The sequence below is a fragment of the Paroedura picta genome, chromosome 6 (genome assembly GCF_049243985.1).
Source record: "Paroedura picta isolate Pp20150507F chromosome 6, Ppicta_v3.0, whole genome shotgun sequence".
Taxonomy (NCBI): domain Eukaryota; kingdom Metazoa; phylum Chordata; class Lepidosauria; order Squamata; family Gekkonidae; genus Paroedura; species Paroedura picta.
In genome coordinates this window covers 113,425,463-113,439,648 of record NC_135374.1, presented here as the reverse complement: position 1 = coordinate 113,439,648, position 14,186 = coordinate 113,425,463, and the positions used below count along the sequence as shown (strand labels likewise).

General features: G+C 49.3%; 1 protein-coding gene across 2 annotated transcripts in view; it reads left to right on the top strand.

Annotated features, from left to right (window-relative positions):
* PIBF1 (progesterone immunomodulatory binding factor 1) overlaps positions 1-14,186 on the top strand; it is a 127,494-nt gene that overhangs the window by 61,509 nt on the left and 51,799 nt on the right. For both annotated transcript variants that reach the window (XM_077343996.1, XM_077343995.1), the window contains exons 11-12: positions 12,238-12,403; positions 13,944-14,094. In XM_077343996.1, coding sequence (XP_077200111.1) covers positions 12,238-12,403; positions 13,944-14,094 — 317 coding nt within the window. The remainder of the gene's footprint in view (positions 1-12,237; positions 12,404-13,943; positions 14,095-14,186) is intronic.

Here is a 14,186-nt window from a genome sequence, read left to right as displayed (position 1 = left end):
AGTCGAGAGCGGCTTACAGAAAGAACCCTGATATTACTGAAGAAGAACAATTGGTTCTTATATGCCACTTTTCTCTACTTGAAGGAGTCTCAAAGCAGCTTACATTTGCCTTCCCTTTCCTCTCCCCACAACAGACACCCTGTGAGGGAGGTGAAGCTGAGAGAGCCCTGATATTACTGCTCGGTCAGAACAGCTTTATCAGTGCTGTGGAAAGCCCAAGGTCACCCAGCTGGTTGCATGTAGAGGAGTGAGGAATCAAACCCGGCTCATCAGATTAGAAGCTGCTGCTTTGAACCACTACAACAAGCTGACTCTCCAGTAGGATCCAATCTGTGTTGCCCCTTGCAAGAATTCACTCTTTAAGCACCTTGTAGCTTATCTTCATAAAGGGTAATTTCAAAGATAACCAAAGTTGTGATGTTTTCAATAAAAATTGCCTATACATCATTGTTTGAAAAAAAAATTGAAATGCTTATGAACATTGGTATGGTTCCTCTGTATGTTTTATTAACATACTTTAATCTATGACAAATGATGTGCATAGTTTAAAATACATTTCTAACTTCAGTAAGTGTATATATAATTTTTCCACCAAGGAACCTAATTAATAGATTTATTGTACCACCACTCCACACACTGAAATAGCCTTTATTGTAATACCTACCAAGTACATCTAGTTTGGGATAGGCAGGAGCCCACAAATAGCTGACTCTGCTTAATAGCCATCTGTTGTTTTGCATTTCCATCTCTTTTACTGTGAACTGACTGAGACATGCAGAGAACCTGAGGCAGAGCCTATAGTCACTCATGCTTTCTGGGTGTTTGGGAAAGTGGGAAACAGTGTGAGTTTCTCTTACTATTTCTGACTGGCCAAAATGAGAGTCAGTTTGTGCAAGTCCTGGCAAAAATAAAAGACCGTGAAGGGACTTGTATTGCTTCTGCCTTCTTACAGGACATGTGGGGGGAATTTAATGTTTAAAGGTCTCTATGGACAGCCTAGCTGCCAGTATCCAAATTATCATGGACGAATTGTCCTTGAATATTTCTTCAACCTCTGTGATAGAATAATATAGCCCAGGCGAGCCAGATCTCGGAAGCTAACTAGGGCCGACCCTGGCTAGTACATAAATAAATAATAAATGAATATATGACCAAATATGATCATAGCACCTGATTAATGTTTAGCAAATTTTTAAAATACCTAGAAAATTAACTAACTCCCACTCATTCAAGAAACCCTTCCAGGGCTATCAAGGGTTTCATGCAACTCTGGTTGAGAAAGGCCAACGTGGTAAGTAATAAAACAGAAAATTCTTTATCAAAAGCACTTGCTATTATTTGTCTCACTATGGGGATGGATCGGAGTTTGGAGGGGTTTCTGTTGGTGGATGTTTTGAACAGAAGTCCAGCATCTCATGATGTTATCGCTTGGCCTCAACGATAGGCCTGCCAGAACAGCTCAGTTTTTGGGTAAGAATTTAGATCGAATTCCTCCAAGGAACACTGGGGGTCATGATGTGGAGGCAGGAAATGGCAAAGCACCTTTGGACGTCCCTTGCCTGGCTGCCGGACAATCCTTGGATCTCTCGGCTACGCTACATGCGCCAGTAAATAAATAGATGGAGTAAGTGTGGCTTCTCTGGTAGCATGTCTAAAGCAACGTGAGTTACATGCTGCTTTTGTTTTTGAGCAAGCCATATGATCAGCCAGGTTTTTGTGGGTCTTCTTTCAGACTGTCTCATCTAGGTTTATAGAGCTTCTTGCCCATTCTTGCCCACACATTCTGATTTTCTTCTTTAATCAAGGGATGTTCTTCCTGCCCATAGTTTTGAAACAACAAATACCTTAAAAACAATAAGATTTATAAAGTTGGCTGGTATCTAAAGAACTAGAGAATTATTTTACATGGTCAAGCATTTTGAGCTTCTTTTCTTAGAGACAAGTTTCTTCTCAACTTCTATGCCAAATGGCATCCGTCTCTTGAACCTGAGGAATTTTTTAGAAGTCCTGGGCTGAGGAGATATTGAGGAGATATTAGCACTAGTTAGTTCTTGAAGCAGGAAATGAGTTTGAAAAAGCGAGCTGTGATACACAGTGAAATTCATTCCATATTCTCGTGTTATCTCTCCTCTATATTTTATTTATGTCATTTATGGACGGTTTTTCCTCATGAGATGAAATGTGAATTTCACGATTGTAAGTCAGTGCAATCAATAGAATTAGACATTCAGAAAGCACTGCAACAGAACTAAGTTTGCAAAAATCTAAAACTAAGCAAAACTAAAGCAGAAACAAAGCAAAAATAATAATGTGACATGTTAAACAATGCAGGAACTGCATAATAAAATAATATATGGAGCTTACTATACATAGTAGTACAGTCCATGGTCCCTTGCCTTTTATTAAGGCATTCTCCTCAACAATTCTATTGGAACATAGTCTGATTACCTTTAATTCCAATATCTTGCTTTCACAGATTATATATAGAACCTCTGGGCAAGCCAAAATATCTGAATATATTTTATCAATCTATACAAACACATCAAGTCTGTAGACTTTTTCAGGTACATATGCTTGATTTAAACGCCTTACAATTGACAAGAATTCTACAGTACTTTTTGATTTTTGATGTGAAAACGTCTTATGGGGCAGCCATAGGGAAAATCTTTCAGATATGCAATAGAAAACACAATGGAAATCCGTTATGGAAAGAAACATCAACCAGAAAAACTTAAAGGACACGGAGAGACAAGCTGTAATCATCCAGGAGGCCAGTGTGTGCTTCACCAGTGTGCCATATTCTTTTTGTACGGCTGTAGGCAGCAAGCATAATGCACAAGGGTGGCATCATGCGATCTCTGTTATTTTTCAGATGATTTCAAAACTTTGAAAACCAAGTGTTTCATCTTGTTAAGTTCTTTAATTTGACATAAAAATAATTTGATATTAAAGAAATTCGAAAAAAATTTAAACAGACATAGAAAAAATATGGCAGGTTTCTTTTATGTTTTCACATACATTTTATACAACAATCCAATTATTAGAACCTCTTTTTACTCCGGTGAAATACTCAAATGTAGAGTCATGGATCCCCTTCTTATTAATCAAGTTGCATTTTTAAATAATGATAATAACAAAGACTAATTCCTTTAAATGTGAGTTTAGGATTCCTGGAAATGTGTAGTATAGATGCCGAGTGTATTAGGGATTTTCAGTGAAGGTGTGTTTTTTTTAAGCCATTTTTAAAAATCTTGCATTACTTCACAGTACCCAGCCAAGAACACACTTACTAATAAAGCTGTTACGTTTCGCTATGTCGTGCCATTTGACTTTGGCAAAAGCAGATTCTTTAACAAATAATGAATATAGGCAAAAGCTCTCTTGGTGAATATAAAATTGATGCAAAAAAATTTTCTACTTCATCTTACTGCGAAGGAGAACGCAGCCATTTGCAGTCGCTCCCCCAATAGGAAATATATTAGTTTGTGGAGTTTATACTTACTTTTTTAAATTTCAGAATATGTTATGAGGATGGAAAAGGTAGCTATTGTTTAAACGTTGTTGTTTTTTAAGGTGGTAATTTTAATTCATAGTCTGGCTATTAATTTGTTTATATCAAAGTTGTATCCTTCCAAGTCAATCCACATCGGTTTGGGATGCAGTACAAACATAGAAAGGTTTGGTTGATGATTGGCTGGATACCATTCATTGTTACTTGATAGCTATGGCATCATTCAGAGAATGTCTGAGTGCAGCCTGTGTCTTCCTGCTTTCAACGGACTGGGTGTCTTCTATAACGTCTTCCATTTCCCCCACCTTAATTATATTGCAACACCATTTGGTTGTGCAAAGCAAACAGATTTTTTTTTTGGTCAAATGTGGGTGGAACTGTTAGAAGAATGTCACCTGGAACCAAGTTTTCCAGTCTCTAAGGGAAGCACAAATAGTTGGTTTCCAACGTTTCATAGCTCTGTTGAAACCCCGAATTCTTTGGCAGTGTCAGTCATTATGAAGTGTCAAAGCAACATCTTTCTGTTTTTGTTTTCATTGTGCCATGAACCCCTGAAGCCTTCTGACATGAAGTTATGCAAATGTTGACATACCAGTCTTTTTAGCAGATGTGAACTGTAATCTGTAACTAAAAACACCTTTTCATAATATTTTTAAAAGCTTGAAATAGTTTTTGAACTTTGAACATTTTCTACTTGAATATACTTGCGGAAGGAAGGATGACAACTGGGCGCCTTCAATTAAATAAGACTGGGCCCCCTTCCTGTCATCATCATCATCATCATCATCAACCACCACTGCCTGGGGAGGTTGCAAAATAGTTAAAACGTTCAAAGTTAAAACATTCTTCCTACAATTAATATTTTCAACCCAAACCCCCTCCCCCCCATCCCACCATTTTCCATCTGGCCTGCAGATTAGCAATTGACCAGAAACAAATGTCCAGCTATAAAGAAAGGGGGAGGAACCAGGAGAGGTGGGAGGCCCACATGATGTTTTCACAGGTAACTTTAATGGCTGGATTGGCCAAAGGCTCTTAACCCTTAGCTGGCAGCTCATGGTCATGTATGAGCAATGCTGGCACAACCACCACGTGCCTAGAACACCTTCCTGGCTCTTCACCTGATTAAAGGTGACCAGGTTGTCCATTTTGGGTTTAATTACTACTGTTTGTGTATATCTTATCTTGCAAGCCACTTTGAGGGCCCAGAATAAGAAAATAAAGTAATAAATAATGCCATGATACAACAACTGATGTTATCCAGTATTGTATTCTTCTATAGCCTGGGTTCTGGATATGCATCTCTGGTTTGGTAAGAGACTAGCACACCCTTTCTCTTTCCCACTTAATGAATCAAAACAGAACCAATGTAAGAGATCCACTGTACCCAGGTTTAGAATTGTGTCTTTTGAGGAGAGGTCAAAGAATTCTATTACTCTGGTTTTTGCTAGCTGTCTGTATTATCAGTTCACAATGACTCTATGCAGACCTACAAAATATCACAAGAAAACACATACATACACACAATCTCATCAAGTGGTGATTTGAAGCATATTACAGAAGCAGGTGTAACCCACACCAAAGAACTTTATGAATACAAAGAGAAGAGTTAGGAAACAGTTCTAAACCATCTCTGCATCACTAACACAATTGCAGACATTAATTCAGTTCAGTTTAGTCAGTGAGAGTATTAGGGGTGGGGAAGATGTTGAGACATGGTTAGGAAAGGTTATATATGTATTTTTTTACATTATGGTACATATTAAAATATAGGGGCTTATATGAGCATGAATTCTCAGGCTAGGGTTAGGGTAGGCCTAGATATGGGTCCAGTTGAGGAGTTTGTAGGTTGTACAATTGTATATGTAAAAACAGGGCGATTTATATTAGAATTATGAATTCTCAGACTAGGGTTAGGGTTAGCCTAGATATATGTCCGATTGAGGAGATTGTAGGGTTAGTGGGAGTGTTACCAAGCAGGAATATCAGGGCTCTTTGAGCCTCACCCACCTCACAGGGTGTCTGTTGTGGGGAGAGGAATGGGAAGGAGATTGTAAGCCGCTTTGGGATTCCTTCGGGTAGAGAAAAGCGGCATATAAGAACCAACTCTTCTTCTTCTTCAAATGAGTTAAGAACAGATACTTCCAGATAGGCTTTTCGAGTTTTCTGAGGATCTGTCGGGGACCCGCTTGCTAACTGAAAAAACAGGGTGCCCCTTTGAAGAAAACGTCACGCCAGGCCTGGTGAACGATACAACAGGAACAAGCTTTATTTCAGCAACGTGGAGTCCGCTGGTATGGAGTAAGAGCTTCCACCGAACTCCAGGTGGAAGCTCCCTTTTATACAAAACCCACCTCCTTAGGCTGTATTGCCCCACCCAGTACTTGCGGAGGGAACATGCTGATACAATCATGACTCATGCACATATGCGAGGTTTTCCGGGGTTCCTGATGGCCCATTTTCCTGGAACAAAGGGCCATCTCCGGGCCCTTGTCAAAAGGTGGAGGGGGACATTGAGGTTCTTTAGCGGCCATTGCCACCTCAACGATCGGGTGGGGCGCCCAGCTGCCGGCTTGCCTATGATCACCATGCCCTACCTCCGTGATCGCGGGCGCCTCTGATGGCGGGGTTCGGTCCGGTTCCCAAGCCACCAAGGACCGAACCACGACATTCTGCCCCCCCAAAGGTCCATTCTCCAACCCCCCGGGACGGCCAGGATACCGCTTGTGGAAACGTTCAGTGAGTCGGGGCGCAAGGACGTCCGCTGCCCAGACCCATTCCCGGTCCCCCAAAGCGAAGTCCTTCCATTCCACGAGGTACTGCAACTTCCCCCTGTGGAGTCTAGAGTCCAGGATATCCGCCACCTCGTGGTGCTCCCCCCCCGGCAGGACCTCGGGCGCTGGCGGGGAAAACACGGGGTGCCAAACGTCACCGTCCGGAGTTTTTTTTAGAAGGCTCACGTGAAAGACGGGATGGATGTGCCGGAGGTTCTTGGGGAGCTTGAGCTTGACCGAAACTTCGTTGATCGGGGCCAAGACCTCGAAAGGCCCCAAAAACCGAGGGCCTAGCTTCTTGCTGGGCAAATTCAACCGTAGGTTCCGGGTGGAAAGGTAAACTCGATCCCCCGGTCGGATCTCCTCAGCTGGTCGTCTCTTCCGGTCGGCGTCCTCTTTCTGCGCTGCCTTGACTTTGTGGAGCTGCTCCTGCAGCGACTTCCAGCAGCTCCCGGCACGCTTCCCCCACTCGCGAAGGTCGGCCGATTCCCGGGCGGGGACCTCTCCAAGCTCCGGGAAGTGTCTCAGGTCTGTCCCGTAGACGACGGCAAAAGGCGACATCTCCGTGCTGCTGTGGTCTGCGTTGTTGTACGCGAACTCGGCCAGGGGGAGCAGGGGCACCCAGGTGTCTTGATGATAGGAACCGAAACACCGCAAGTACTGCTCCAGTACTTGATTAACCCGCTCGGTCTGCCCGTCCGTCTGGGGGTGGTAAGCGGAGCTCAGCCCTTGCTCGATGTCTAACAGGCGCAGGAAAGCTTGCCAAAACCGGGACACGAATTGTGAGCCCCGATCGGAAATCACCTTGTCCGGCAGCCCGTGCAGTCGGAACACGTGATCCAGGAACATCCGAGCCAACTGTGAAGCACTGGGGACACTGGCGCAAGGAATGAAGTGGGCCTGTTTGGAAAATAGATCTACCACCACCCAGATCACCGTTTTCCCCTTGCTGGGAGGCAAGTCTGTTATAAAGTCCATGGAGATCACTGACCACGGCCGGGTCGGGACCTCGAGCGGGTGCAGCAGACCTTTCGGCTTGCCAACCCCCGGCTTGCAGGTCAGGCAGACAGGACAACCACTGACGTAAGCTTTTGTGTCCCGCCGCAGACTGGGCCACCAAAACCGCCGCCGGGCCAACTTCCAGGATTTTACGAAACCGAAGTGCCCGGCGGTCTTAGCATCGTGGCAGAGGCTGAGGGCTTCCCGTCGTAGCCCTTCCGGGACGTAGACAGCCTCCCCCCTCCGCCAGAGACCGGAGTCCAAAATCAAAGAGTCCCGGAGCTCAGCCAGCTCCTCGTCTGTCCCGTAGGCTGCCACTAGGCGGTCTCGGAGCGGGGCGGTCGCCGGGTCGGGCTCCCATTCCTCCCTGGCCCGACGCCTAGTGACGACCCCCCGTCCCAGCTGCTCCTCACCAAACACGGACCTGGTGCAGGGAGCGTACCCCTCCCCATAATGCGGCAGACGGGAGAGGGCGTCCGCGAGGAAATTCTCTTTGCCGGGGATGTGACCAAGCTTGAAATTGTACCGCGAAAAGAACTCCGCCCACCTCATCTGCTTGGCGTTCAGGGATCGCGGTTGCCGGAGCGCCTCCAGATTCTTGTGATCTGTCCAGACCTCGAACGGCTCCTCTGTTTCCTCCAGCCAATGCCGCCATTCGGTGAGGGCGAACTTAATCGCAAACGCCTCCTTCTCCCAGGTAGACCAGTTCCGCTCCGTTTCGGCGAATTTTCGTGAGAGGTAGGCCGCCGGCCTCAGCTGTCCCGCCTTGTCTCGCTGCAGGAGAACCGCCCCGGCTGCTGCGTCGCGGGCGTCGACTTGTACCACCATCGGCTGGGTTGGGTCGACGTGCAGTAGCGTGGGCTCAGACGCGAAAGCTTGCTTGAGGGCCAGGAACGCTGCCTCCGATTTCTCATTCCAGCCGAGCGCTGCGCTGGGCCGCGTGGCGCGAGGACCTCTCCCCTTGGTACCTAGCAAGTCCGTGAGGGGAGCCACTACGGAGGAGTATCTGGGGATGAAGCCTCTAAAAAAGTTAGCAAACCCCAGGAAGCTTTGTAGCTGTTTCCGGGTGCGGGGCCTTTCCCAGGCCAGCACCGCCTGCACCTTCTCGGGGTCCATAGCTATGCCCTGGGCTGAGATGCGGTAGCCCAAATAGTCCAGGGAGGGACGGTGGAATTCGCACTTAGCCAGCTTCACGTATAGGTGGTTTGCCAGCAGGCGCTTTAACACCTCCCTCACCAGGGTCACGTGCTCTTGGGGATCTTGGCTGTAGATCAGAACGTCATCCAAATAAACAACGACCCCCTGAAACAGAAGGTCCTGCAACACCTCATTAATTAGACTCATGAAAACCCCAGGTGCCCCGCTTAAACCGAACGGCATCACTTTAAATTCGAATTGTCCCAATTGACAGTTAAACGCTGCTTTCCACTCATCCCCCTCCCGGATGCGTACCCGGTAGTACGCCTCCCTTAGGTCCAGCTTAGTGAACAGAGTCCCTTTGCCCAGCCGGGCCAGCAAATCCGGGATCAGCGGGAGGGGGTAAGCGTTCCCCGCTGCGATGGCGTTGAGGCCCCGGTAGTCCTGGCACAGCCGTCGGGACCCATCCTTTTTCCGGACGAACAAGACTGGAGCTCCCATGGGACTGGAAGCGGGCCGGATGAAACCTCGGGCCAGATTTTTACCCAAAAACTCCCGGAGGTCCTTGAGCTCACCCTCACTCATCTTGTAGATGCGCCCTTTGGGTAGTACCGCCCCCTCTGGGATGTTGATAGCGCAGTCCGTGCGGCGGTGTGGGGGTAGCTCGTCCGCTTCCCGCTCGCTGAAAACGGCTGCGAGGTCTCGGTACTCTGGCGGGACCTCGGGCTCTGGTATCTCCTGCTGCGCCGCCGCCGCTCCCCTGGGACGCGCCGCCGTCCTCTTGTGGCTGGAATTCTCGTGGGGGACCCGATGCCGTGCACCCACCGTCAAGTTGAACTTCAGGGTCCCCGCCCGCCAGTCCACCACGGGGTTGTGTTCCTTCAGCCAATCCAGGCCCAACACCGCCCGATATCCCGCTACGGGGACCTGGATCAGCCACCGCAGCTCTTGGTGGTCCCCTATGTGGATGGCGATAGGACCCACCTCCTCCCCGAAAGGTCCCCCCTGAATCGGGCTGCCGTCCATCTGGACGAAAACCAGGGGAACCTTCCGAATGCGCTTCGGTAGCCCCAAAGCCCGGGCTATCTGGGGGTGGACCATGCTGTGGTCGCATCCAGAGTCCAAAAGAGCCTCCCCCACCCAACTTAGTCCGTTCTCCGGGTTCCGGAGCTCTAAAATTACCACGTTCGGAGGTCGCGCCTCATGCTGTAGGGGTTTTCCCTCGCACCGCGGGACCTGCTGCCCGGCGCCGTCTACAGCAGGTCCTGGCCGTTTCCCGTCGCCTGGGCGCTTCCCGGTTCGTTGCGGAGGTCCTCCGCCCGGCGTGCCTGCTGGGGGCGTGTCGCACCTCCCCCCTGGGAGAGCCCGCGGTCCTCCCCCCCTTGCCGTTGGCACGCTGCTGCGAAATGTCCTGACCCCCCGCATTTCAGGCACAGACCTTCCCGGCGTCTCCTTTCCCGCTCGGGGTTCGGGGGTCGTTTGGGGCGAGAGTTGTCGGGGCCCGGTCTCGGCGCCTCGGCTGACCCGCCTTTGGCCTCCCGGGGGGGTGCGGCGGCCCAACCCAGGCTGGCTTCCAGCTTGGCGACCACAAAACACCACCCCTCCAGTGTAGACAGATCTTCTTCCGTCCCCTTGATCACGGCCCATTCCCTGAGCTTCGGGTTAAGGCCCTCCCGGAAGTACTCGATTTGGGTCTCCTCGTTCCAGGAGAACACCTTGCCTGCTTCCCTCCGGAAAATGTCTATATAGTCCATAACCCCCTTAGTACCCTGTCGAAGTCCCTTGATCCTACTCTTTGCCTTGTCCTCAGCCTGGGGGTCCTGGAATCGTCGGCGGAGCGCGACCACGAAGTCCTGCAGGTCCCGAGTTGCCGGGTCGCCGCGCTCGGCCAACCCTAGGTACCACTGACCCGCCTTGCCCTGGAGACACGAGGCCACCCCCCAGACCAAGTCCTCGGAGTCCTCATACCGGTCTCCATACCTCCGGGCATGCGTCAGCGCGTGGAGGAGGAACTGCGGGAGGTCGTCCGGCGTCCCGTCGAAACGCGCCTTAAGCTCTGGGGGGGAACGTTTTGGAGAGTAGTCCGACCCCCTCCGGATCCGGGATTCTCGGCGTCCGCCGTCTCGTCCTGCTCCGCTCCACCGGCTACCAACTTGCCCAACGACGCCGTGCCGCTCCCTGCCTTGCACGTCGCTCCTGCGTTGGTCCGGCTCTCGCCGCCCCGTCGGCTCACCCGCTCCCCCGAGATCCTCTGCTGTCTTGCCTCTCCGCTGGCCGTCTCGCCTACTCGGGACTGAAAACTGCTCCGGGTCGGGGTCCGGGGCCCGCTCACCAGTGCCGGGCTCGTCCTCGTCGCTGGAGACGTCCTCACTCGACGCGATCCCCTCCGCCGTTGTATTACCAGTCCCTCCGGGCCCGGCCCGAGCTTGCTCACGGGCTTCAGCTGCCTGCAAGCGCCTGGCCAAGTCCGCCATGGCCCGCCGCAGGTCCTCTAGGGATTCCTCAGGTCCTACCGGGCGAAGCGCCTGCCTCAGCTGGGTGTCCCAGGTTGGGGCCAACCCCCCAGACCTCGGCGCGCTCCCCGCCGTGCTTGGGAACCCCATGGCCCGGCGCCTTCCCTTGGCCGCCGCTGCCGAGGGTCTCGGGGTCCCGGACAGCTGCTCCTGGCCGCCCGATTTTCGGAGGAAATCTCCCGGGGACATTAAACTCATGTTCCCGGGGTTCGTGGGGGTCGAGACCGCCCCGTTGCTTGAAAACGCCATCTCTGGATCCGTCCCGATAAGCGCTCGGATGCGATGCCGACCCTGGAGTTCGGTGGGAAGCTCTTACGATGTCGGGGACCCGCTTGCTAACTGAAAAAACAGGGTGCCCCTTTGAAGAAAACGTCACGCCAGGCCTGGTGAACGATACAACAGGAACAAGCTTTATTTCAGCAACGTGGAGTCCGCTGGTATGGAGTAAGAGCTTCCACCGAACTCCAGGTGGAAGCTCCCTTTTATACAAAACCCACCTCCTTAGGCTGTATTGCCCCACCCAGTACTTGCGGAGGGAACATGCTGATACAATCATGACTCATGCACATATGCGAGGTTTTCCGGGGTTCCTGATGGCCCATTTTCCTGGAACAAAGGGCCATCTCCGGGCCCTTGTCAAAAGGTGGAGGGGGACATTGAGGTTCTTTAGCGGCCATTGCCACCTCAACGATCGGGTGGGGCGCCCAGCTGCCGGCTTGCCTATGATCACCATGCCCTACCTCCGTGATCGCGGGCGCCTCTGATGGCGGGGTTCGGTCCGGTTCCCAAGCCACCAAGGACCGAACCACGACAGGATCCCAGAGAAAACCCACAGAACATAGTTCGTAAATTCAGCTAAACTGCGAATGACTTTGTTAGGCCATACTCTTCTGTGGGTGCGGATCCTGTAGCTTAAAACCAAGATGGCTAGCTGTGTTATTCTGTCCATAGCAATAGAAAAGAGCAGGAGTTCAATAGCCCCTTAAAAACTTGTGGCATGGTAGGCCCTTTCTTGAATTTTGTGAGTAGCGACTCACAAAAACTCATGCCCTGCACAAATTTTGTTTAAGGGGCTGCTGGACTTTTGCTCTTTTGATACTGTAGCATAGTTATTAGCACTCTTAAGTTTAGCAAACCTAATGGTAGCAATGGTAAGCACAAGGTTAACACTGCCTCTCAATCTAAACCCGCCTTTGTTTCACAAGAAACCATGCCCAAGTACTGTGCAGGTGTATTGAATGTTAGCGCCTCAACTGGGCTGAGCTTCTTATGTCACACCAGCCAACCTTGGGTCTTTTTTCAGATATCGGCAGCTTCAGCTCAGCACGGAAAGCAAAGTGGCTGAACTTCACCATCAGAATAAATTGAAGTCCTTTGAAAGTGAACGTACACAGCTCGTGCAGGAAGAGACCTCCAAGAATCTCGCCCAGTGCCAGCTGGAGTGTGAAAAGTACCAGCGAAAACTGGAAGTAGGTATCAAAGGCTTCCATAGAGTGGCATGGCTCAGTCAGGGAACAAAATAAGATGTTGTGAAATATACCGGCTATGGAGAGCTCACCCACTGCACATGCAAGTCGATTCAATATCAATGCATCTGTAAGCCTGCGTGATTGCCTCTTGTGGCACAGGGTGGTAAGGCAGCCGACATGCTGTCTGAAGCTCTGACCATGAGGCTGGGAGTTCAATCCCAGCAGCTGGCTCAAGGTCGACTCAGTCTTCCAGCCTTCCAAGGTCGGTAAATTGAGTACCCAGCTTGCTGGAGGGTAAAACGGTAATGCCTGGGGAAGGAAATGGCAAAACCACCCTGTACTGAGTCTGGGCGTCACCCCAAGGGTCAGACATGACTCGGTGCTTTCACAGGGGGTAACTTTACCTTTAATTTTAAGCCTGCGTGAGTATAAATGCATAAATGTATTGGTACAGTGTGGCTTTTCCTTTGCAAAGAGAATGGAAATCTATGCAATCTTGGGAAAGCTGGGATACATTCATTGATTTATCAAGAGGAGATTTGGGAGAAAGGAAGAATGATCTAGATCTAGTAATCCGTGGGTACGGGTATCGTGGATATTTCCCACATTACCTTCTACCGATGAGTTGCAGAATTCAGCCCAGCATTAGAGTTATTTGTGCACAATTAGCGGTATGGGAGTGGGTTTTCTGTAGCTTCTTTGAGCAGAAACTGGGTTGGCAAAGCCAGCAATACACAGCCATTTCCCTTCCATCTAGGCCAGGCTTTCTCAGCCAGGGGGTTTCTTGACAGCCCTGGAAGGTTTTTCCCAAATGGGTGGGAATGGATTAATTTTAAATTTTTTAAAAATTGGTTAAACATTTATCAAGTGATATGACCATATATGGTCATGTCAACCTGCTCCCCCCAATGGCCAGTGATGGGCCTGAAGGGGGTGGGAAGGGGAGGGGCCTCAAGTGGGCATGTACACAGTGATGCCTCCCAACCATATTCTGCACAATCACACCACTTAGGGGGTTTCTCAAAGCCTAAAGAATGTTTCAGGGGTTTCTCAACACCACTTGGGTGGTAATGAACCATCTGGTTTTAATGTTGAATAAGAAACCAGTGTTGGTAAAGTCCAACTCATCCCTTTGCTTGCATACATTAGTTTGAAGAAACTAAGGATGGTAATCTTGCAATGTTACTGCAGTTAACCCATTCTAAGGCTATTTCTCTTCTTCCCTGACAATGTTGTGTCGGGCCTTACCACAAGTGACCTTGAGAAATGCATGTTGGAATTTTGTGAATCACCAATCCAAGGAAAGATGTTACCTTTCTAATTGAATTTAACTTAACAGTTCTGGGATTTGAGTTTCATGATGCAAATTTTCATTTAATAACTGTCTTTAACTGTGCACAGGATTTATAGCCTAATTTATGTCAAATACCTATTCAAATAAGCTAGCAAATGTTTCACCTACGTGCCCTTTTGCCTCCTTTCGTGAGTAATTTATAGACCTTCATTTAATTAACTTTTGGGTTGATTTCCATCTCCATAGGTTTTAACCAAAGAGTTTTACAGTCTTCAGGCAGCCAGCGAGAAGCAGATTTTGGAACTCCAGTCGCAAAATTCTGACTACCAGGCCAGGCTTGACACATATGAAAAGCTGGAAAAGGAGCTGGACGAGATTATAATGCAAACAGCAGAACGTAAGCCCTCCCACTTTGCTTCTTGCGGCACCGTGCCGGAATGTATCTCAAGTCTTGATGGTTATCAATCTGACTTTTGCTTATTAAACCAC